This window comes from Ricinus communis, chromosome 3 (assembly GCF_019578655.1).
Source record: "Ricinus communis isolate WT05 ecotype wild-type chromosome 3, ASM1957865v1, whole genome shotgun sequence".
In the NCBI taxonomy this organism is placed as follows: Eukaryota; Viridiplantae; Streptophyta; class Magnoliopsida; order Malpighiales; family Euphorbiaceae; genus Ricinus; species Ricinus communis.
In genome coordinates, this window is record NC_063258.1 from 29,326,356 (window position 1) to 29,350,097 (window position 23,742).

Below are 23,742 nucleotides of genomic sequence, written 5' to 3' on the forward strand. Positions count from 1 at the left end.
AAAAAAAAAAGAAACTACCTCACTAAATTAAATTTTAAAAAAGAAATAAAATTATATTCTACAATTACTCTTCCTCGAGATGGCTCTTTCCAGAGTACAGGTAAGATGTAGGGAAAAAAAATTGAGGGGACCATGTTAATGGCCTAACCTATATGGAAACAACAATGGGGGATAGAATACAATAATTACATTCCTACTTCTCGTGCTTTTTCATATAGGAAATAAGAAGAAATTAAACAAAACAAAAAGATTTGAGAGTAGAATGAGAGTCGAGGGCCTCAAGGCTTGTTAATATCCATTAGCTGTTTTCTGGGATTTCTTTCTGAAATTTGCAATGCTGCAGTGTGGACAAATGTACTCCAGTCCATCTGTCTTGGCATAGTCCTGCAAATCACCAGACCGATGTCATGCAAATGAAACTATTGCAGTTCACTGGTCTACTCAAAAGGAAACACCAGCACAGCTAAGTACAGATCACCCAGAAATTTTTGCATTTAGCTAAAGCAACATTACGTCCATGAGCCATATCTGAGGACCTAACAGATTACCCGTGACAATAGTTGACTGCAACAAAAACTAGACCAAGGCACTCGTACCTTAAAGGCGCCAAGCCCCTGCCTCCTGTCACAGCCAAAGTGAGCCCACTCACCACAAATTCCACAGTTCACCCAATCACCAGCTGCGCTACTGCAAAGCATGAATAATGGTGTTAGCATTATGTACTTTCTTGAGAGAGAGAGCGACAAAGAGAGAGAGACCCACCTGTGACACAACAAGCAGCATTCTCCATCTACGTCATCATGTGCCAATTCATATTCTAAAAGGTATGTTTCATAATGCCTCTTCAACGTATTTCCAACTCCCTAGAAGTCATTGAGCAAACATAAAGAGTTAACTTGCACCGAAACAGTAGATATGACAAGCATTTCACTGTTACTAGTAAAGAGGAAACTTAATGTTGCATTCGTACCCTTCATTTTTAATAATTGATTATCCAATATTTTAGAGTATAATTTATCCATTCACTAAGACAATTGGTGTCAAATAAAAAGGAAAGAAATTAATCTTGAGTTAGTAATAAATTATACTTTCAAGGAAATGTGATTACATAAACAGAAAGTGGGGCTAGCCATGCCCCAGTGCAGATTTATCTGGTCCAACATTGCCACTGCTTCACTTTATAAATCTTAGCTTATTATTAGCAGATATTAGCACAAATCAATGCCAATAATATTTTGACTATCGACACTTAACTATAACTATTACCATCCCAACTATTAAATTGTTTTCTTAAAGCAAGTCAAATTTCCACAATTAACTTGAAAATTACATGAAAAGGAAAGACTACCAACTAGGGCATTTCCAAAAAAGAATTTGCAAGACACTAAAATAGATCAACGTATTTCAACAGAAAAAGATAGTTGTCTTCTAGCGCTTAACTATAAAATTTTAACATATCAGAAGCATAAATAAGTCAGCCCAACTACCGATGTGATAAACTCTAAGCTAAGGCCAATTTTGCATTGCCGTGAGACATTCCTGCTTCTAGGAATTTGAATAATTTTTAAATTGTTATGATCTCTGTTTCTCAGAACCTGCTTTTAGAGAAAGCATAGTTATTCTGCTTCTTCACAAAGTCAGATTCCAAAGGCACCTAAAGGAAAAATAATAATAAAAAAGCCAAAAAGAAAAGAAGAAAAAAAATAAAAGCAATTCCAAGCTGGCCTAAAATATCTCATGAATCATCAACAAGAAAAACTATAAATAGTTCGAATTAGGGAACCTTACAGTCATTCTATTGGTCAATGTATGATTGCGCATCTTTGAGAAAACCTGTCCTTTCCAATTGATGCCATTCCCAACATGAAAACCTCCTCTTGAAACAACCTAAGAACCATTTTTACCCTTTCAATAAAAGAATCAAGGCCGATTGCACTCAAATCAAGCTCATTCAGACACTTACTTCTCTGTACAAGTTGAAAAGGTCGAGACGTTTAGCATTAAGGATTGCATCAGGAAACTCAGCCAGTCCACCTTGAGGAACCAGGCGAGTGTGCCCTCGAAGGATCAGAAACTGCATCACATCCCTCAAAAATTCTTCCTGCCAGAGAGGAACATTTGGGGTAAATTGTTAGAAGAAAGGAGCCTGATGGAGTAACCAAAAAGTCCTTATTCATAAACAACATCATCAAAAAAGGGATCCAACTGTCGGGTCAAAAGATATGCTAGTGTCAACTTCATCTTGTAACACTCTGTTTACTACTTTGAGCACATACCATCCATAGGCAGTGTTAGTTCTGAAGTCAAAGACATTCAAAATGTTTAAACATATAATTAGGTCATATACAAGAAAGGAAAAAAGAAGGTTTACACCTATAGAGGAAAAGACAGAAGCCCACCTCAATCCACAAGTAAATGTGAAAACGAAACCATTAAAAATGCTAACATTCAGTTACACACATAGAAAACATGATTTTCTGGGCCAAACAATAGGAAGTGTAAAAATTAAAATCATCAAGTTGAAAAGTAGAAGATGATTCTTACCTCTGAGCAAGCTTGTATAGGTGCTCTACCACAGCCATGTTTCTTCAGGGGTAGTGGATTTAAGGAAATAATCTGTTGAGCCTGATAAGAGCTTGACAGAGATTTCCGATGTGATACAGGAGCTGGGCCAACTACACCATGCTTTGCAGGAGCAACTGGCAAACTAGGCTTCCCTTGATCACCATCATATCTTTCACCCTCAGCAAATCCAGAAAAAGGCAACATCTTATGATGCCGAGTGTGAGGAATTGGCCTCATTGCAGCAACATTCAGTTTTTGTTTGACACTTCCTCCATTTTCACGTTCAAGGCCCTTAGAAGTGAACAGTTTAGTTTCTCTGCATGGTTCAGATCTTTTTCGACTTGGTGCAGGGGGTATCAACCAGCAAGGAGGCTTAATGATAATAGAGTTATTTGGGTAGAGCTCTTTGCCTTGCCTTGTACAAAAGAAAAGGAGACGTTCCGTGTCTTCTTTTTCAAAAGAAGCCACAGACAGTCCTTGAATGCTAGCAATTCCCAGCATAACTAAGCTCCGGTAAGACACATCTGGAGCAAGTTGCCGCAACACCTACAATAGCATTCCATTAGACAAGGCTAAAAGCATATCAACAAACAAGTTTAACTCGCAGAATAATTCTCACTGTTTTGTTAGACATTTCTCAAAGCACACATTACCCCCCTGACTAAAATTGTTCAATGCCTCTAATAAAAATTCAATTTGCAAAGCCTTTTGATGATTGCTTCTCAAAAAAGCACTTGCTTATAGTGACATTTCTCATCTATCTAAACCAAAAAAAATAAAACTCATTCAAGGGACAGATGATAATCAGATTATTAACCATCAGTCAAGTATGGTCATACAGCATGACAATCTATAATCCTCACATTTGAGTATTACATCCACACAGAAGGTAGAATTAACAAGTACCCCTTCTCCATAGGACAACTCATGAAAATCACCTTGTACCTATCACGAATGCACCACTTCAGAGTTCTGTAGAGACAAAGATATACAGGTTAAGAGAATGTCACCTGTGAAGCCCATGAAGGAACCTTCAAGCAAACTTCAAAAACACTTGCCCCACATCCTATAGATGCGGACTTTCGAGGCTCAGAAGTCAACAATTTGCTTTCTTCAGAGCTAGGTAATGCATGGACTAGCTGACTGTTCTCAATAAGCTCATTCTTGATATGATTCTCCAAAAGCTGAGGCAATAAAGCCCCCGAATTAAGTGAGATGGAAAAACATCAGAACAATATAAGAACTCAAAGTAAAACAAAGATGAAAGAAGTGATAAAAGCATAGAAAAATGTAGACCAACAGAACCACCAAAATCTCTTTAAAAAATTTTCTACTTGCCTGATCATTAAAACAGGCCTGTGCACTGCCAGAAACTAAAAGAGATATATGAGCTGAACTACAGGTAGATAAATCACATCGCATGGTCACGACACCACGAGAAAATGTCCCTGCCTGAAGTGGAGGTGGTGGCGCACTGCAAATCAAAGATATCAGTGAATGAAACAGGAAAGCAACATTCTGATAATAGCAAAGAGGACACTGTTGATACAAATAATGGTTCAAGTCACTAATTTCTAGGAGTCAACTCAGAAAGACACATATAGCATTATAAAAAAAAAGGATGAAAAGCAAGAAACCAGAATCATTGAATACCTAGTACGATTATGAAGTTTACTCCCACGAATCTGCCAAAGCATCAGCATAGTAAACAAGAATCAGAAACACAAAAACTGTGGAATAACAAAAATACAAACAAGTAAATACAAGTGAGTGAAGCACTCAAGTATAGTTTAGATAATCTATATGCAAATAATTGGTTGTTCTGGCTAGATCTTTAGCAAGTAATGCTAAATTAACATGGCATTAATTTACACTACTTCGTGAGGTGCAGTTAATTGGTTCAATCAACTACATTGACTTAAATGTATGTGATAAATAGAAATTTGGAAACATGGAAAAAGTAAATGACAGTGCTGGTTTCAAATGCAGTTCCCAGCTTCTTTTGGAAACAATATCAAGTAAAGATGACGATATGAGCTGAAATTGAACTCACTTCGATGTTCAAGAGAGCATTTAGTCCATCCTCCAAGGATCCCAACAAACAAGCATCCTGGATAATGCATTTGCAGTTAATGGTGCCATTAATTTACTCAACCAAGTACAACTTTTAAGAAAATAGAGTAAAGATAAAACATCAAGCGTACCAAGGTGGATGGAAGCTCACAAACAAGAAACCTCATGGTCACATCATCGTCATATATCTTTATAGCAGGAAGAGTCCCAGAAGAACTTTCCTCATCCTGAACATCTGCCTCAGGCAGCGTAATGTCAATCTTTGGTGGCTCCCCAAGCAACCTTGGTCCCGGTTTACCACCAACTTTCTGGTTATTAGAAGATAGGCCAGTGTTGTTTCTTACACAGTAAAGACTAAAAGATGCATGAGCAAGTTGGAATGCATCACAAGTATGGCTGCAAGAACTGCAATCCATAAGCGAACACAGAAAACCAAAACGTTATTATGAAAAATTGTTAGAAACTATAGAAAAACATGCCATATCATCCTTTCAGATGGATAACCTACATTTGCACCTAAATTTATGCCAATGATCCTAATTTCTTAGTCCGTGGGACCCATTTTTACAGTATTCTATGGTAGGCCAAAAATCACAAGAAAAAGCCTTATATTGATTACCAGATGCTTTAATTATTTCTGATCTAGTCATTCCTTCATATATAGAGGGACACAAAACGTTACCAAGTTTACTTTTGATGAAGTAGATAATCATACCTTTGTACCACTGACAATAGAGCTTGACGAAAGTGAGCAGCTGCATAACATGAAAATGTACTTTTCCAATATATAACATATGGAACTCCCTAACATAAGCAGAAAGAACCATGATCAGAAGTCTTCACAAAAACATAATTAGATAAGCACCAGGTGCATATCTTTGCAGCTTCGAGTTGTCATACTGACACTCAGCTTAAATACCCAAGTTATCCAATAATTTATAATTAGCATGCTTCTTCATCTCCCTAGATGACAAATCTTAAGAATAAAATATCTTCGTGCGAGTAGAAAACAGACAAAAATACATGCTCTTACACACAGAAATATACATATAGCATCTCAGAACTGACGTAACCTTGGAGTGAAGTGCCTCTGCCAGTTTTTCACCATTTGGAATCTCTAAATAAACCTGTCCAAATATTTGATGGTACATTAGTCAATCTAATAAATATATCCTTGAGGCAAAAGTACTAACTACTAGTAATAAAAATTGCAAGTATTTATCAATACAAAGTTAAAAGCCATGATTTCTATTCTCTGTTTCATTTTAGGAAGGAAAAATGTATAACTCAATTAAACATAAGTAGTACCTACTTTATTAAGCACATGATGGTTTGCATATCTTAAGCTCATGGCAAAGAGAGACCAATAGACAAAATAACCTTACATACTTTTTACTTTCAAAGTTTTGTATTCTCTTAAGGTGTCCTGCTTCCCACGTGCTGATAATTTCAACTAAAATACAAGAACTAACAACTATAAAGTTGAAATACAGTCATTTCCAGGTATTTACTCAACTAAAATGTAATAGGCACAACGCATAAATAAACACTGACTCGGAAGTATTACATGACTTAAGCACTTCACTCACCAGTGATTTCACTATATCATATCGCACAGCAGGCAATGAAATTCTTGCCATTGACAAAATAAACAAGCTAGAACTAACACAATAAAAATCTGACAAGAAAAACTCACAGTGGGAGGCAATGTGGAACCAAATAATTCACATAAGGCATCTGGAGTGGACAGGTCAGCACCTGCCCATCTGAGAGAACCAATTTCTTCACTATCTTCAATTATTTCTCCTTGCAAGTATACAATATTGGGCTCTGATGACTGAAGCACTCGCCGGAATTCGTCAGTGCTTGGACTACTCAGTATCTGGACCTGCATTCCAACATGCACACATAAGCCTTCACAAATAAAATTTAACTACTCAATTAACGACAATTATCATCATACATGAAAATTTACAGTCGTAGATGCAAGAACATACCTCAAGACGCCCTGAAGAAGCAAGCTCAGGGAAAGGGTATCTGGGTTTATCACCAGGAAGAGGCTGCTTCCGCTTATTATCAATGGTTTTGCCACAGAGCACTGCAAGCAGACTGCAATGATTCCTTGAAGGACCTTGAGCATGAAACATCATGCATACATGCCAAGACCCCTCAATATCTTCTCAAGAAATAAAAACACTTTCTTTCCCTAACAGGGATAACTAATTGCACCAATGCCTCCCAACGATCAAATCAAAAACCAAAACCCTAAAATTTGCAGTATACCTATTGATCCTAGAATAACAATTTCACGCCACAAAAATTTCCTCCACCCAAAACAAGAGAAGACCTCTAAAAATTGAAGAATACCCACAAACCCAGATGGTAAGAACAATAAATCTAGCAGCAGCTAAATGGGGTTAAAAGAAGCAAAATCAAGAAATTAGTGAAAGAAGAGACCCAAAAACCAACAATCGAAAACAAGATACCCAAAAAAGAATATATAAGAGGGTAAAGTTAAAGAAACCCTAAATAGGACTAGTAGTAATAAAGAAATCTGAACAAAACTTGAAAGGACACATCTTTCTTTCTCTAATAAAAATCTATCTCACGCACCGAACCAAAAACCCAAAAAAAAAAAAAGTAAATGAAATAAAAATCATCCACAAAATAAGACTCGCAATAAATAAATTGAAAATATGGCTACTAGTAAATGTTTGTTGAAATTGACAACAATCAATCAAAAGACTCTAACTTTTGTGCAGAGAAAGTGTCAGTTTTTTTTACTACAGTTTCTATACTCAATTGGGTCAAAAACAAAAATCAAAACACTACTACATTAATAAAATCTCTCTTTTATATTGATATGATCTTTTCATTCATATATCTATTTTTTTGACAAACGTGAAATAACAAAGAAAAAACAAACCATATCATCCATCTTCAAATAAATCAAAAAGTAAAAAATTAAATTAAAAACAAAAACAAAAAATGAGTCTTTTTTTTAGTATCACATCACATTTAATTACATAGTTTTTCAAAATCAAAACAAATGGGCTTGCATAAGACTTTTTGCCCAAAAGATTCGGGTATTAAAAACTCAAAACTAAACATGTTACCTTGTTCTAAAAAGATTAATAAATATTATATTCACAACTTTATATTTCTTATTAATAATTTGTGTTTATGTATATATTTGTATCTATATATACTGTTATTCCCTGCTTGCTTATGTGTCTTTTTAGTTCTTGAGATTTCTGGGAATAATAAACCCAAAAAAAGGTGACCAAGGAAGATTCTTGTCAAGGGTCTTGTGCGAGTGGAAAATATAAACCCATTTCATACTTTCTTTTATATATATGCTTTTGGGTTTTTGTGTGTTGGATATGTATACATATCCATAATCTAAACTCTGGTTTTGTTGTTATCATCAAGATAAACATCGGGTCATGATCATCATCAATAATCGAATATGTTATCGTCATGAATCTCGCTGTATGAGTAATGAGGTGTGTTTATGAAAAGTATTAATATTCAGTAATGGGTGTGAGAACTAAAAATGGATTGAAAGATTATGTTTGTTCGTCGTTTTTATTGGTTTAGGAATTGATCATTTGGATTAAATTGAAAGTCTAATACTGTTTTACGTGTTAAAAACTAAATAAATCTTTTAAATCTGGGCAATGCCTTCCTGGGTCCCACGTTGTCAGAAGTGACTTGCTTTCTCTTGTTTTGTTTTATTGGTCTTAAACTCATTTCTGCCTTTTTTTTTATTTATTTCTTTTGTAAAACACTACCTGCCATTCTTAATATCTGCTAAGTTTCATGATTAGTAAGTTTTCATGTTTTTTTTTTCTTGTCTTTATTTTTCCAAGCAAATGAAACATATAAATAATAATCCCTGAAAATTTAAAAAAACTTCTTAAAATACTCCAATTTCATTTGACATTAAAATAAAAAATAATGATGAATCATATATGGTAAATATAAAAATTTATTAATTTCTTTATAGATATATTATTCATGATTACCTTTTAGTAATTCATTCGAATTGAAAATACTTTTAAATAGAATTAATTATAAAGAAATTAATTAAATTATAATAATTTATTCTTATGTAAATATCTAAAATTTATTAGATTTGTTTTAACATAAAGATAAAAAGAAAGATAATATTGTGCTTTATATATAAATATAATAAATAATATGAAAGAAATGATATATTCTCTCTTTGTTCAGAAAATTCCTTCATCTTTTCTATAAAAAAAAAAAAAAAAAAAAGAGAGCCACCATCGGATGTTCAAATTCATCGTATAATATTAGATTTCAGCTTAACAAAATGAAATTAAAAATAAAAATAAAAAATAAAGAGTGGTCATTGGCATAGCAAAATTCACAGCCTATTAAAATGTTAGTATATATCACTGGAAACTACCATAGATTTAGCAGTATTTGATTCCTCTCTCCCCTCAGTTCATAGAGTGTGACCCAACTTCCCTGCACCTCCTCTCTCTCCCAGACTAGACCCATGCCCCTATATTATATGTATATGCCGCCAGAATACTGTAAATAGATTGCATAAAACATCATCTGTTTGTGAAATTATGCTTCTGCTTTATCAGATTTCACTAGCACAAAAACCTGCGAAGATGGGTTCTGAAATTTCTTTTCCCATCTAAAACAAAACAATATGGAAGGATAAATGATACAAAAGAATTGTTGTTCTTAAACAAATTTGTGATTTTTCTCGACGTTGCTGTAGACAGGACAGAAATCATCATATTTTAGGCAATTAATAGGCTGCTGCATGGGGCAATTATAGTCATTTAGAGGAGGGGCTTCCTGGAGAAAATTATATTCGTATAATATCTATGAATTCTAGCAGAATCTTGCTCTGGCAAACCAGAATTTTATTTGGGCCCAACCAATTGCTGAAAAAGCTCCGCTCATATCCCAAATCATATTATTACTTGTCCTTCTCTCGCCTAATGGATAGATAAGATTCTGAAATCCTCCATTGGAAAGCCTACTTGCTCCACCATCCCATTACTTTCTGGAACTCAATTCTTTTTCTCGAAAAATAAAAGAAGTAAGTAAAAATGAAATGCCTGCACCTTCGTTTGGAGTAGTAACTCAGTTTATATTATAAGCCATGAAATCTAACAGCAACTTCTCTAGACATAAATAACCCCTTTTTTTTTTTTTGAAATGATGCAAATAGTGTGTTTTGTTTAAATTGTTTAGATATATTTCAGATTTAAATTTAAGAAAAATATAGATAGAAAAAATAAATATAATTTATCATATTTGAAAAACATAATTTAAAAGTACTAAGCCAAGTTTATATATTGATATGTTTTTTTTATTAAAAACTGCCATATTAACTTTTCTTCAGGTGTTAAATTTGTTGAAAAATTAAAATTGGTATGGATTTTTTAATTTATAATTTAATTTGATAAAATAATATATCAACGATAAATTTTGATAAAAACATCAAATTACATACTCTTTCCATTCCAATAAAGATTAAGAAATATATTCTTTTCATAGCTGACATTATTAACTTTTACTACTTTTTTTTTTTTAAATTACCTTTCTCAGAAACTTCAACTATCAATTATTCACATTAATTTTATTATACTTGTCATCTTATCCATAATATTGATATATGAGTAAAAATATCTATCAAAAATTCATTTAAATCAAAATTAATAAATTTCTAAGCAAAAAAAAAATTGAGATTTAATTTAAGATGATAATATTTATATTAATGAATGGTGAACATTATTACTATTGATTATTTGACTAATAATTAAAGTATATTATAATTTAAAACCAAGGAAGAAAGGGGTTTTTTTCTAGATAATTAATACAGTAAAATACGTTATTCTTTATGGTAAATCACACACCAAGAAGTCACATGGCAAGAATACGTGGTTAGCAAAGAGTAAATTCTGCTGGCAGATGACATAATTTATTAACTTCTTGCTGACTGTTTATTGCTTTCTGTTGTCCGAACTTTCCATTTCCTTGACAATTCCATGAAGAGTTTTCTTTCCCTATTTGCCAAGTCCAAGTACAGTATAAAATGGACAAAAGGATATCCATCCCTCTTATTATTTACTTTAAGTAATATTTTTGATACTCCAACTGTTTTTTGATAAAATAAATATAAATATTTTACCAATAAAAATAAATAAATATATTAATATAAAAAAATAAATAAATATTATTTACATATAAAGAAATATATTCTTAAATATTATCAAATGTATTGGTAGAATATTATATTGAAATACAACAACAAGAATTTTTTATTTTGTAGTATTAAACCATTCCGACGACTCCGATTGTGTTGAATGTTTAATGAGATTTCTTATTTTATTTTCATAAAATAGAAAGTTCAACACCTTTATAATTAATAACGATATTCAAAACACCTTCATAATAGAAGAACACAAAATTTCTCAAAAGATATGCTAATGTATATTTATTAAAACCAATTAATATAAAATAAAAAAACTATTATTGATTTAAAAAATAACTAATTGTTTATTCATGCATTGCATGACCGTTATTATTATTTCAATTATAAAATCAAGTTAATAGATATAAGCTAATAAATTTTTTAATATTTAATATTAATTACTAGTATTTTAAAAATAATAGTAAACTAACTACTTTTAGATATTCTTTTTAATTTTTCTATAATTTTATAATTTTATTAGTGCAATAATATAAAAATATTCTAAAAATATTTATTAATTAATTATAGTATTATATGAACTAATACTATTAATATAATTGATATTACTATTTTTTACATTAAAAATTTATATAATATTAAAAATATTATTTTAGATATTATTTTCTAGAATTATAATTATTATCCAATTATAGTTAATATAATATTAAAATATAATTAATATGTTATTTCTTATGATAGAATTAGTATTATTATCTGATTAAAAAATTATTGATTAGTTAATATAATATTAAAATATAATTAACATCCTATTTTTTAGGATTAAAGTCAGTATTTAATTAGGAATGTAACTTATTAATAAATAAATTAATAAAAAATTACAAAATTACACATCAACTTGAATCTCATATGTCAAAAATAAATACACATATTAAAATAAAAAATATTTTATATTAAAAATTAAACACACGTGTCACAAAAACTTAAAATTTTAAAAATTAATATATATATATATATAAGTAAATTTTAATAAAAATAAGAAAAAATAGACAGCAATAGGAAACAACAAAGCAACTGTTATGTTGTTTATTAATGCAATATATTAAGTTAATAATTTGTTAAAATTATAGGATACAATATTATGAGAATTTTTGTAAGCCCATATAAATATAAATTAATAAATTTTTGAGATATTAATATGTTATCTCTCTCTCTCTCTCTCTCTCTATATATATATATATATATATATATATTATTAATTTATGAAACCTAAATTTTTTTTGATATGTATATTTAATTTTTAACACATAAAATTTTTATTTTGACATTTGTATTTATTCTTGACACATGAGATTCAAACTTATATGTAATTTTATAATTTTTTTATTAATTTATTAATTATAAATTATATTATAATTAAAAATTGACTCTAATTCTAAAAAATAGCATATTAATTATATTATAATATTATATTAACTAATAAATAATTTTTAAATCAGATAATAATACTAAATCTATACTAAAGATAATATATTAATTATATTTTAATATTATATTAACTAATAAATTAGTTTTATAATTAGATAGTAATTCTAATATAGAAAATAATATCTTAAATTATATTATTAATATTATATTCAATAATAAATTAAATTTTTAATTATGTAATAAAATTAAAGTTCTAAAAATATAGTAATATTAAGTATATTGATATGTTAATTTATATAGTATTAAAATTGCTACTTAATTTAATGCACATAAAATCAAACAATGTAATATAGTAAAATATATATTAAGTAAATAAATTAACAAATTTTATTTATTTAAACAGTAAAAAGAGTCTTATCTTTTAAGTAATTAGACTTTTTAAAAGTTAATTTAGCTAGTTTTAAATTGTACATTCTCTAATATAATGGGTGAAACACCTATTTCTATCTCATTCAATTATTGGATAAAAAAATCGTATAGATTATTTATTTATTTATTTAGTATATCACACGGCTCTAAAAATAACACATGGATCTAACAAAAAATACATTAAATCGAATTGTTTTACGATTAATTAAATCCCATTGCATTAATAACTTTTATTCATGTTGTTTAGCAACCCTAATTCATAATTAGGAAGATGGATTTTGCTAAAAAAAAATAAAATAAATAGCAACATGGATTCGACATTTGCGTACGAATGACATAAAAGAAAGATTACGTACATCAATTTAGCCCACGTGATCGTACTATAGATTTTAATTTTATTCACAAGCTTAACTAAGGATTAAAAGTGCATAGGAGTCCAAACATGCAATTGGACCGGACCGGACCGGACCGCAGCCTCAATTCCGCGTGGTATTAAATTTCTAGAGCATTAGAACTCAAGATGCATGTGATGGGTTAGTTGCAGCAATACACGTAACCCGTTATTTTATCAACAAAAGCATTAAGTTTTTACAAATTAATAATAATAATAATAATATAAATAAAAAACAAAGTTGGACCCATTTTAATCTGAACATTAATATTGGGGCAAATCAAATCCGAACAAGCGGTCAATTTCAGCGAATCTCTGCAAAATAACTAATAATAATATTATAACAAATTCCCACATGCGGTTGGAGTAAAATGAGATTTTATATATTTATTTATTTACGTGCACAGGAAACAAACAAACAAACAAAGAAGGAAAGCAAGAAAGAAACAATAAATAAAATATAAAAAGGAAGTGAGGGAGGAAGAAATTTCCACTAATAGCCATATAAATTTCGTGAATCTATTATCTAATCTTTTTTATCCCATAACAATTTTGAAAAAGAAAAACTTCGCTGGTTCTAATATTGACAGGTGCATGTTGTTGTTAACCCTTTTTTATTTTTTTTTAATTCCTTTTCTGTTTCTCTCTTCATTTCTTTGCTTATATATAATCACAAATTTTTGTTTTATTTGTACATTCAAAACGCACGTATTCATTTATCGATTTTAAAAGGCAAAGGAAAATGAAAACTCAGATTCGATATTTTGTTTGTTCGTGGAATATACGGAATCAGGAATTCTACGCAATTTGAAATTTGTGTGGCTGTTTTGGAATTCATGGGGTTCCGAATGGTGGCTAGTTGATGTCTTGACTGTTTCTTTTTTTCCTCAATGGTTGATATGTGAGAGTGTTTGGTTTTTGTTGTTTCAGCTTTGGTTTGGATTTTGAGGAATTCCTCCAAAACACTGCGCTAGTTAATAATACTGCATCGTTTCGTTGAAGGCAGGTAACAATTCTAGGGTTGTCGTTGTCGTCGCTGCTGCTGCAATAATTGCGGGTTAGTTGCAGAATGATGTTTTGAGTTTGTAATTGTTTTACTGTTGCATGCAACGAATAGCCATGAAATAAAACTCTTATGCTTCATGAGAATTTTAGGTTTTAATTAATTTTTTTCACAGTAGCTGTGGATTAAGTTGTGAATAGAGCAAGCTTTTAGTTAAACAAATTTGAAATTTATTAAAATAGCTCTTTGCGTGTGTTTGGTGCAAAAATGAACGATTTCAATTCGGTTGAATTTTATTCATTATTGCTAGAATTCAGTTATTTCAATATTTAAAAAAACTTAACGAAGTGAAATGAAATCACATATAGTTTACCATGATTTTTTGCAGCCATTTTATTCAATTGAACTCTTGCACATGATTTTTCTCAAAATAAGGCCATTATGCTTATGGAGTTCTATTGTCAATGCATTTTGTGAGAATTGAGTTTGGAAATGGAAATTTTGGTTGTGTTACATTCCTTTGATTTGTATTAGGGTTTCCACCCTCACCAGGGGGAAATTGGAGAGATCAACTCGGGAGAATTTGTTTTGTGGTGCAGGAGTGAGGCTATAGCAAATGAGTCTTTCACAATGAGGTTGGGGATTAGGTGGGATTGCTGTCGATGGGCACCCCTGACAATAAAATATCTGATTTTGTTGATATAGTGAAGTCCTGGATTCCTAGGAGGAGTGAATCAACGAATGTGTCGAGGGACTTTTGGATGCCCGATCATAGTTGTAGAGTATGCTACGAGTGTGACTCGCAGTTCACTGTATTTAATCGTAGGCATCACTGCAGACTTTGTGGTCGAGTTTTTTGTGCCAAGTGTACAGCAAGCTCAATTCCTGCTCCATCTGATGACCCGAGGAATGGTGGTGAAGATTGGGAGAGGATCAGGGTTTGTAACTATTGCTTTAAGCAATGGCAACACGGGACAGCAGCTCCTGACAACGGGACCAATATGGGTAGCCCTGTGCTCAGTCCATCACCATCTGCGACAAGCTTGGTCAGCACCAAGTCCAGCTGCACCTGTAATAGTAGCGATAGCACTGTTGGTTCAACACCGTACTCCACTGGTGCTTACCAGAGGGTGCCATATAGCTCTGCTCTCAGTCCTCAACAATCAGCTCAAATGGATCCAACTGCAATTGAACAAGAAAATGCAACATGCGGAAGGTCTACAGACACTACTGCAGCTGCATTACATTCATCTGCGGACAAGTTAGGGTATTGCATGAACAGGTAATTGTTTTAATCTTTTCGTGTTTGAGTTTTATTCCTTAGTATCCCAAGCAGTGCATGCAAGTGAGCTATTCTTCTATGAACTCTTTATTTAGAGTTTGTGTAACCAAAAGGACGAAAGATTGAAAAAGAGAATTTTTCTAGTGCCTGATACCTTCTATTTAAGATATTACATTATTAGTTATCTTGAGCTGTTGATGCATCCACATATCAGAAGGTTTGTTTTGATTGTGATATTTAAGTGTAATCATTTAAACTCATATTACCATGTTTAAATGCTTTTTCATTATTAAAATGTAACTTATATCTTTTTTTATTTTTCTGTTCCAGGAGTGATGATGAGGACGATGTATATGGTCTTTATCGTTCAGTTTCAGGAACCAAGCATTTCTCTCATGCTGATGTCTACTATGGGCCTGTCACTTTTGATGAAATTGAGCACATGTATGGACCACATGAAATGATTAATGGTGGAGATCAAATTGATGCAACAGGAACATGTAGCCTGCCGTCGCCAGAGAATTTTTATACACAGGGAGTGGACAAAATTAAGAATGATGGGGAAGAAGCTTATGGACATGAGGATGATGAGTGTGAATCTCCTGTATATGATGTGGATGCTGCTGATGCTGAACCTGTTGATTTTGAGAACAATGGGCTACTCTGGCTTCCTCCAGAACCAGAAGATGAGGAGGATGAGAGAGAAGCTGTTTTATTTGATGATGATGAGGATGACGAAGCTGCTACCGGGGAGTGGGGATACTTACGCCCTTCAAACAGCTTTGGTAATGGGGAGTATCGTTGTAAGGATAAATCAAGTGAAGACCACAGAAAGGCCATGAAGAATGTGGTTGAAGGGCATTTTAGAGCTTTGGTTGCACAGCTTTTGCAAGTTGAAAACCTAACTGTGGGTGATGAAGATGACAAAGAGAGTTGGTTGGAGATCATCACATCTTTATCCTGGGAAGCTGCAACACTTCTTAAGCCGGATACGAGCAAAGGTGGAGGCATGGATCCTGGTGGATATGTGAAGGTTAAATGCATAGCTTGTGGGCATCGCAGTGAGAGGTAAAGTTGAAAAAGTTGAAAGGTTTGTGTATAATTGGGTACATTAACATAATGATGCAAGAATATATGTCGCCCTTTTGGCATATTTTTGGTTGCAGTGCCATTCAAAATTCTAGTCATTGTAGTTTTTGGCAAAACAACTGGAGGCTGCAGACCAATGCTCTCCCTCTCTAGTTGATTTCTTTTTTTTTGGGATCAAACTGATTGTCTTAGAAGGATGCTTTAAATGTTTTCTTGTGTATTTGACTATAGATATGGTCCCAGTTATTTTGCATGAACTATGCTGTCACGGGAGGTTATTTAGATTTTGATTACTGACATGGCAGATTTTATGTGGGATCTAACAAGTTTGAAAAGAAGAAAAAGAGGTTTTTCCCTCTCAATTTGAGTGTCACGGGATAAAATATCTGTTCTAGCAGAACATATAATCTAGGTAGGGCAGAATTAAATGGGGAAGGTTTTTGCTAGCTTGCTTTGAATCTGTTTAGTCAACATTTTCTTACCGGTATCTAATATCTCATCACACTAACGGGATTTTGATTATTTTTTTCTCTAGCATGGTGGTTAAAGGAGTTGTTTGTAAGAAAAACGTTGCTCATCGGCGAATGATGTCAAAAATAGATAAACCACGTTTTCTAATCCTTGGAGGAGCTCTGGAGTATCAGCGTGTTTCTAACCATTTGTCAAGTGTTGATACTCTGTTACAACAGGTTATAACTATCTAACTTCTCCTTTTGTATTGTGATTGTACTGAAGCATCTTGATTTTTAAGGTTTCCAGTGAGGGATTTATGCCCATGACCCATTTATTTCATCACATAAGTTCTTGCATTTCATCAAATGATAGGATTTGGTACTTGATTTTATGGGGCACTTTACTTTTCTGCTTTTTCAGGAAATGGACCATTTGAAGATGGCAGTTACTAAAATTGATGCTCATCACCCTAATGTTCTCTTGGTGGAGAAGTCAGTTTCCAGATATGCTCAAGAATACCTCCTTGCAAAGGACATTTCACTTGTTCTAAATATTAAGAAGTCACTTTTAGAGCGAATAGCCCGGTGTACTGGTGCACATATAGTCCCTTCAATTGATCACCTCAATTCGCAGAAATTGGGGTATTGTGACTTGTTCCATGTGGAGAAATTTCTTGAGGAGCATGGCAGTGCGGGGCAAGGTGGGAAGAAATTAACCAAGACCCTGATGTTCTTTGAGGGTTGCCCAAAGCCTTTAGGTTATACTGTAAGTTTTGCATTCTACACCAAGTAAATACGCAAGATTAAGTTGTATGACTTGTAATGCCATCATTGCCACTTATTGTCTGGTCCACAGCCTATTATCTTTTTTGGTTCCTTGATTCATTGTGGCTACGGACTTTTCCTTGTGGTTCCATTTTGGCTGTCTTCTTGGAAAAGAAAATGGATGCTTCAAATGAGAAGCATAATGTAGCAGAGAGAAGGGAAGCAATTTGCAAATAGATTAATAAGTTACATCATTCAGCTAATTAAATCGTACGGCATTGCTCCTTTCTTGGACCTTGGAATGCATGCGTTCCTTATATATTATTGTGCTGCTGGAATAGGGCCCTATCAGGGATTGCTGTTGGAACCTGTTTTTTTTCAAAAAGCACCCTCTTAGATGCTTCTAGAAAAAACAATTACATGCTGCTGTTTTGGAGCTTTTATGATCCTAATATGTCAAATTTGCTTTAGAAACAAATTTTAGTGACCTTAATCTACATTTTAAAGGTAGTGCTTTTTTCATCAGCAAGAACAATGCCAAACAGGCCCTAACTGTGACAAGTTAACTGTAGAGTGCCTTTTTTCTTATTTAAACTTTCTCAGGGACTGCAATGGCAGGGTGCATCTTGTGACGCAAAATCTAGATGACTTGCTAATTTATTTAGCTGTTCCTTTCCTCAGATTTTGCTCAGGGGTGCCCATGGAGATGAGTTGAAGAAGGTGAAACATGTGGTCCAATATGGAGTTTTTGCAGCATATCACTTGGCACTAGAGACATCTTTTCTGGCTGATGAAGGTGCTTCACTTCCACAGCTCCCTTTGACATCTTCAATAGCAGTTGCATTGCCTGATAAACCATCAAGCATTGACAGGTCCATTTCCACCATACCTGGTTTTAGTGTCCAGGGAACTGGAAAGCCTTCAGGTTTCGAACCTACAAATGAAGTACAGAAATCAAATGCAGGGGTAATCTCAGAAATGGCCTCACCTACCAATTTTGAGCCAGCGTGCAACTCAGGAGGTGCTGATGATTCTACTTGCCTGTCTAAAACTCCATCTTCTGAGACTGAGTGCAGAAACACAGCATCTAAGACAACTGAAAACACTGGTTTCTTGACTTTGTCTTCTTTAGGGCATAATATCTTGGGCCCTTGCCATAACAACCTCTCCTCAGATGATGTCTTTAGGAAGGATGTTAAGATGGAAGCTGCAAACTCCTGTCAAAGCAAGAAAACAAACACCGAGAAAGCTGGTTTTAATGATCCTTTGGTTCATAGGTCTGTTGGAACCTCAATGGAATTGGAAGAAGGTGCCAATAGTAGTCATCCTGATGGAAAAGATTTGGCTGCAAAGCAAGTTGATAACAGTCTTGAGGAGATTGGATCCTCAAAGGAGGAGTTTCCTCCTTCACCTTCGGACCATCAGAGCATCTTGGTGTCTTTATCTACACGATGTGTGTGGAAAGGAACTGTGTGTGAACGGGCCCATCTTTTTCGAATTAAATACTATGGGAGCTTTGATAAGCCTCTGGGACGTTTTTTGCGAGATCATCTTTTTGATCAGGTAACTAAAATATCTCTGTTCTTAAACATAATTTACTTTGAAATAGTTGCTTCTAAACCCTATAATAGTGATTTGATTTTGAGTAAACTTATCTCTTTACTAGAACTATCGCTGTTGTTCATGTGAGATGCCTTCAGAAGCACATGTTTATTGCTATACTCATCGGCAAGGCAGCCTAACAATATCTGTTAAGAAACTACCGGAGTTTCTTTTACCAGGGGAGCGTGAAGGAAAAATCTGGATGTGGCACAGGTGCCTGCGATGTCCACGAATCAACGGCTTTCCCCCAGCCACCCGTAGGGTTGTGATGTCTGATGCTGCCTGGGGTTTGTCTTTTGGGAAGTTTTTGGAACTTAGCTTTTCAAATCATGCAGCTGCAAGCAGGGTTGCAAGCTGTGGTCATTCACTTCAAAGGGACTGTCTTAGATTCTACGGGTATGGTCTCTCTCTCTCTCTGTTTACGTGGCCCTTATAAGTGTAGACATGCTTAAAGAGGAGTTTTCCTCTTCTCCTTTCGTATGTGGCCAAATCTAGCTGATAAAAAGATTTGCATTTTACTTATGGAGTTCTTTAAACATGAGCAGATTTGGGAGGATGGTTGCTTGCTTTCGCTATGCTTCAATTCATGTTTATTCTGTTAGTCTTCCTCCATCGAAAATTAAATTTAACTATGATGATCAGGAATGGATTCAAAATGAAGCAAATGAGGTGCGGCAGTTGTTAACATTATTCGAGTTTAGCAGAAAGCTTATGTTTGTCAGTTCTTGTACAAGAATATTGATGTTGTTTAACAGGTACACCAAAGGGCAGAACTCCTATTTAAAGAAGTGCAAAATGCTCTTCAGAGGATCTCAGAGAAAATATTAGGTGCAGGGTCTCAGAATGGTGACTTGAAAGCATCTGAATTATCAAGACTTCGTATTGCGGAACTTGAAGGGATGCTACAGAAGGAGAAAGAACAATTTGAGGTAGCTCCCCCCAACCCTATTAGAGGAAGTTTTTTCTTTAGCTGGTTACTGATTGAAATTGTTTGTGCTTTTAGGATTCTTTTTGGGATGTGTTGTCTAAAGACATGAAAAATGGCCAACCTGTGGTTGATATTCTGGATATCAATAAATTACAGAGGCAGATACTTTTCCATTCTTATGTTTGGGACCAACTTCTGATTAATGCGGGCAGTTTAAGGAATATCAGTCCCCAGGAAAGTCCAAAGAGTTTTGTTCCTAAAGTCAAGGAGAAAAGCGTAAATTCTGTTGAGGACCTTGTTGAGATGGATATACCTCTTAAGCCTAATAAGGATACAAAGTCAGAAGTACATCCTATTCGGGGAGGAAATGATAGCAATAACAGCCAGCTGGTCAGAGTGCATGAAACAAAGAACTTGGTTGTGGACCTGAATCTGAGGAAAGAGGCTGAGCGTTCTCTTTCTTCTAGTGCAAATATCAATGAGAAAAATGACCCTCATGAATCTGGAAAAGTTGTGCGAAGAGCCTTTTCGGAGGGAGAGTTTCCTGTTATGGATAATTTATCTGACACTCTTGATGCAGCATGGACTGGAAAAAATCATCTGGTAAACATGGTACGTAAAGAAAATGTCCTCTCTTCTCCTGATCCAACTGCATTAAACACAGTTCATGCAAATTCAGGTCTGGAAAACTGTGTGGCTGATAAAGGTGGAATTGAGAAAGCTCATCTTCCTGGATCTGCTTTAACCGCAAAGACCAAAAAAGTAGAAAATTCAAGTCTGGCGGGCATGTCATTTCCTAATATCCATAGCTCATTCAAATGGACTTCTTCATTGAATGTTCAAAAACTTAATATTAGCGAGCACAATCCCGTCTATGTTTTACTTTTCAGGGAGTTGGAACGACAGAGTGGTGCTAGGTTGCTTCTGCCTGTCAGTATTAATGACACTATTATTCCTGTTTATGATGATGAACCCACAAGCATTATAGCATATGCACTTTATTCATCAGATTATCGCCAACTGATGTCTGAATGTGAGAAACCAAGAGATATTGGAGATTCCACGAGTTCTTCATTGCCACTTTTTGATTCTGTGAATTTACTATCATTCAACTCTTTTGATGAATCGGCTTCTGATATTTACAGAAGTCTTGGGTCTATAGAAGAAAGCATCTTGTCTATACCTGGGTCCCGAGGCTCTCAGGTTTTAGATCCTCTGCTGTATACTAAGGATTTACATGCCAGAGTTTCTTTTACAGATGATAGTCTCCAAGGTAAAGTGAAGTATGTGGTGACTTGTTATTATGCAAAGCGGTTTGAGGCATTGAGGAAAATTTCTTGCCCTTCTGAGCTAGATTTCATACGATCTCTTAGTCGCTGCAAGAAGTGGGGGGCCCAGGGCGGCAAGAGCAATGTTTTCTTTGCAAAGACTTTGGATGATCGATTTATTATCAAGCAGGTTACTAAGACGGAGCTGGAATCATTCATTAAATTTGGACCAGCATACTTCAAGTATTTATCTGATTCAATCAGTACTGGCAGTCCAACTTGCCTGGCAAAGATACTCGGTATTTATCAGGTATTAGTTGTTTCTTTCACTTTTTCTTTAAAAACCTACCTTGCAATCATTTTCAGGCCAGGTTATAGACTATAAGAACATGGATCCAAGTGTTCAGAATTTTTTTTTCAGCCTATTCCTTTTACGAACAGTCACTGGAGTCTTCTTTTTTTATGTTTTGAATAGGAGATTCTAATCATGTATGCCATGGTATTGAAAGCTAAAAGAGTCTTCTATGTGGAGGAGACTCTTGTCAATGCTGAGAAAAAGTCAATAGGATGTATGTCAGTGAATTCTTTTTATCTTTTCATTCTTATCAGGCTATAATTTTCAGCATACTGTCCGGCTTTCTCTCATTATTGATGTACAATTTGGTTTTTATTCTGTTGTTTTTTGTGAAGGTTTCATCAAAGCACCTCAAAGGAGGGAAAGAATCAAAAATGGATGTTTTGGTAATGGAGAATCTTCTGTTCAGGCGAAATGTTGTACGGCTTTATGACCTGAAAGGATCTTCTCGATCGCGATATAATGCAGATACAAGTGGGAGCAATAAAGTTCTGTTGGACCAGAATTTGATTGAAACAATGCCCACTTCTCCAATTTTTGTAGGAAACAAGGCAAAGCGGCTGCTAGAAAGGGCTGTCTGGAACGATACTTCATTTCTTGCTGTAAGTTGGAAATAAATTGAAAACGTTTCTGGACTTGCACCTTCACAAATAATGATGTCATTTCGCTAGTTTTTCTCTAGTCCTATGCCCTTGACACTAGAATGTGGCAAAATTTAATGGGTAGTTTAAATTCTAGGAAGGAAATTGGTATATCATTTATTATTATGACGCCATCAATGTCCCAATTTTATTCTAGTTTAAAGGGAAAATTCGGGTAAAATATTATTTAACAATTTACTTTTAGACTGCATCAGAATTGTCATACATGAATCCCATGTGATATTGCATTGACTATTTCCTGAATTCGTATATATGCTATATCTTTTTCTTTTTTCATAAGATTTTATTATATATGTTTTACAGTCAGTTGACGTAATGGATTACTCACTGTTGGTTGGCGTGGACGAAAAAAGGCATGAGCTAGTTGTAGGAATAATTGATTTTATGAGGCAGTATACATGGGACAAGCACCTTGAGACGTGGGTGAAGGCCTCAGGTATCCTTGGCGGATCTAAGAACACAACTCCAACTGTGATCTCACCCCAGCAGTACAAGAAACGATTCAGGAAAGCTATGACTGCATATTTTCTTATGGTGCCAGATCAGTGGTCTCCTCCTACAATCATCCCCAATGGGTCCCAATCAGATCTTTGTGAGGAAAACTTGCAAGGTGGAGCCTCTGTTGATTGACACTTCAAAACCTTTTGCTTGTACATGTCAAGACGTAAGTTCAATTTCAATTTCCCTCCCCTTTTCTGCTCTTCCACCCATTTTTCCCCCTCCCCTGTTGTAATTTTTGGCAGGCTACGCATTATATCAGCTTGATATATAATGTTATTTTTATTTCCCCTTCATAAGCAGGAAAAGGCTCTTACGGTGCCTTTAGTTTTTCAAGGACGTATTCTCAATGACCACTTTTTTTTTCCCTTTACTCTTTCCTATTTTGTATCTAAACAATTTATTTTTCGAATTCCCACGGGCTATAGCTGACGCCAGCTACAAATTATCATAAAAGGTAAATTCTCCCGTAGTAAAAAGACTGCTGTTTGATCCTTAAGCTTAGCTATTTACTTTGGGCTCAGTCTAGAGGGTTGTGTTCAATTCGTAACTTCAAGGATGGTACGCCACAATTTAAAAGAAGCAGCCGTTTGATACATCGCATTGTGTTTGAAAGCTTGATTCGCGGTTTAAATTGCTATTTCCTACAATAAAAGAGAATTCTGCTATACTTGGGTGCCAAGCTATTGCAGTCAGCAAAGCTTTCCTGCAAAATCAACTATCTGTCTACATGAAGATTTGTTGCTATAG

The 23,742-nt window shown here is 34.0% G+C and overlaps 2 protein-coding genes across 11 annotated transcripts; one reads left to right on the forward strand and one right to left on the reverse strand.

Annotated features, from left to right (window-relative positions):
- Window positions 1-15: 15 nt before the first annotated feature.
- On the reverse strand, window positions 16-7,937 carry LOC8259036 (AT-rich interactive domain-containing protein 4). 2 transcript variants are annotated; one of them, XM_048371585.1, is made up of 15 exons: window positions 6,636-7,937; window positions 6,335-6,526; window positions 5,712-5,765; window positions 5,354-5,442; window positions 4,770-5,034; window positions 4,619-4,675; window positions 4,219-4,250; window positions 3,904-4,039; window positions 3,576-3,749; window positions 2,545-3,111; window positions 1,964-2,101; window positions 1,789-1,887; window positions 763-863; window positions 597-687; window positions 16-384 (listed from the first exon to the last, which is right to left on the reverse strand). In XM_048371585.1, exons 1-15 carry the CDS (start codon window positions 6,786-6,788, stop codon window positions 289-291), a joined length of 2,244 nt encoding a protein of 747 aa, XP_048227542.1. In that variant the 5' UTR covers window positions 6,789-7,937; the 3' UTR covers window positions 16-288. The 2 variants fall into 2 exon arrangements, with proteins under 2 accessions (XP_048227542.1, XP_002516200.3); XM_002516154.4 differs by having other exon boundaries at window positions 4,770-5,043; window positions 6,636-7,935.
- A 5,598-nt stretch (window positions 7,938-13,535) lies between these two features.
- On the forward strand, window positions 13,536-23,365 carry LOC8259035 (1-phosphatidylinositol-3-phosphate 5-kinase FAB1A). 9 transcript variants are annotated; one of them, XM_025156830.2, is made up of 13 exons: window positions 13,536-13,678; window positions 14,019-14,145; window positions 14,626-15,373; window positions 15,704-16,441; window positions 16,998-17,151; window positions 17,336-17,680; window positions 18,361-19,242; window positions 19,346-19,677; window positions 19,827-19,950; window positions 20,037-20,210; window positions 20,285-21,787; window positions 22,168-22,434; window positions 22,798-23,365. In XM_025156830.2, exons 3-13 carry the CDS (start codon window positions 14,754-14,756, stop codon window positions 23,122-23,124), a joined length of 5,466 nt encoding a protein of 1,821 aa, XP_025012598.2. In that variant the 5' UTR covers window positions 13,536-13,678; window positions 14,019-14,145; window positions 14,626-14,753; the 3' UTR covers window positions 23,125-23,365. The 9 variants fall into 9 exon arrangements, with proteins under 9 accessions (XP_025012598.2, XP_048227866.1, XP_048227867.1 ...); XM_048371909.1 differs by having other exon boundaries at window positions 14,691-15,373; XM_048371910.1 differs by having other exon boundaries at window positions 14,019-14,094.
- The last annotated feature ends 377 nt before the right edge of the window (window positions 23,366-23,742 follow it).

Bases quoted from the DNA above. Each gene is read 5' to 3' on its own strand.
- LOC8259036 (XM_002516154.4), bottom strand. From the start codon at position 6,788: ATGATGTTTCATGCTCAAGGTCCTTCAAGGAATCATTGCAGTCTGCTT. The intron at 5,443-5,711 runs GTTACGTCAGTT...TGCTTATGTTAG, and splicing joins CAGAGGCACTTCACTCCAAG to GGAGTTCCATATGTTATATA. The intron at 5,044-5,353 runs GTATGATTATCT...TATGGATTGCAG, and splicing joins CTATTGTCAGTGGTACAAAG to TTCTTGCAGCCATACTTGTG.
- LOC8259035 (XM_025156830.2), top strand. From the start codon at position 14,754: ATGGGCACCCCTGACAATAAAATATCTGATTTTGTTGATATAGTGAAG. The intron at 17,152-17,335 runs GTTATAACTATC...CTGCTTTTTCAG, and splicing joins TTGATACTCTGTTACAACAG to GAAATGGACCATTTGAAGAT. The intron at 22,435-22,797 runs GTAAGTTGGAAA...TATGTTTTACAG, and splicing joins ACGATACTTCATTTCTTGCT to TCAGTTGACGTAATGGATTA.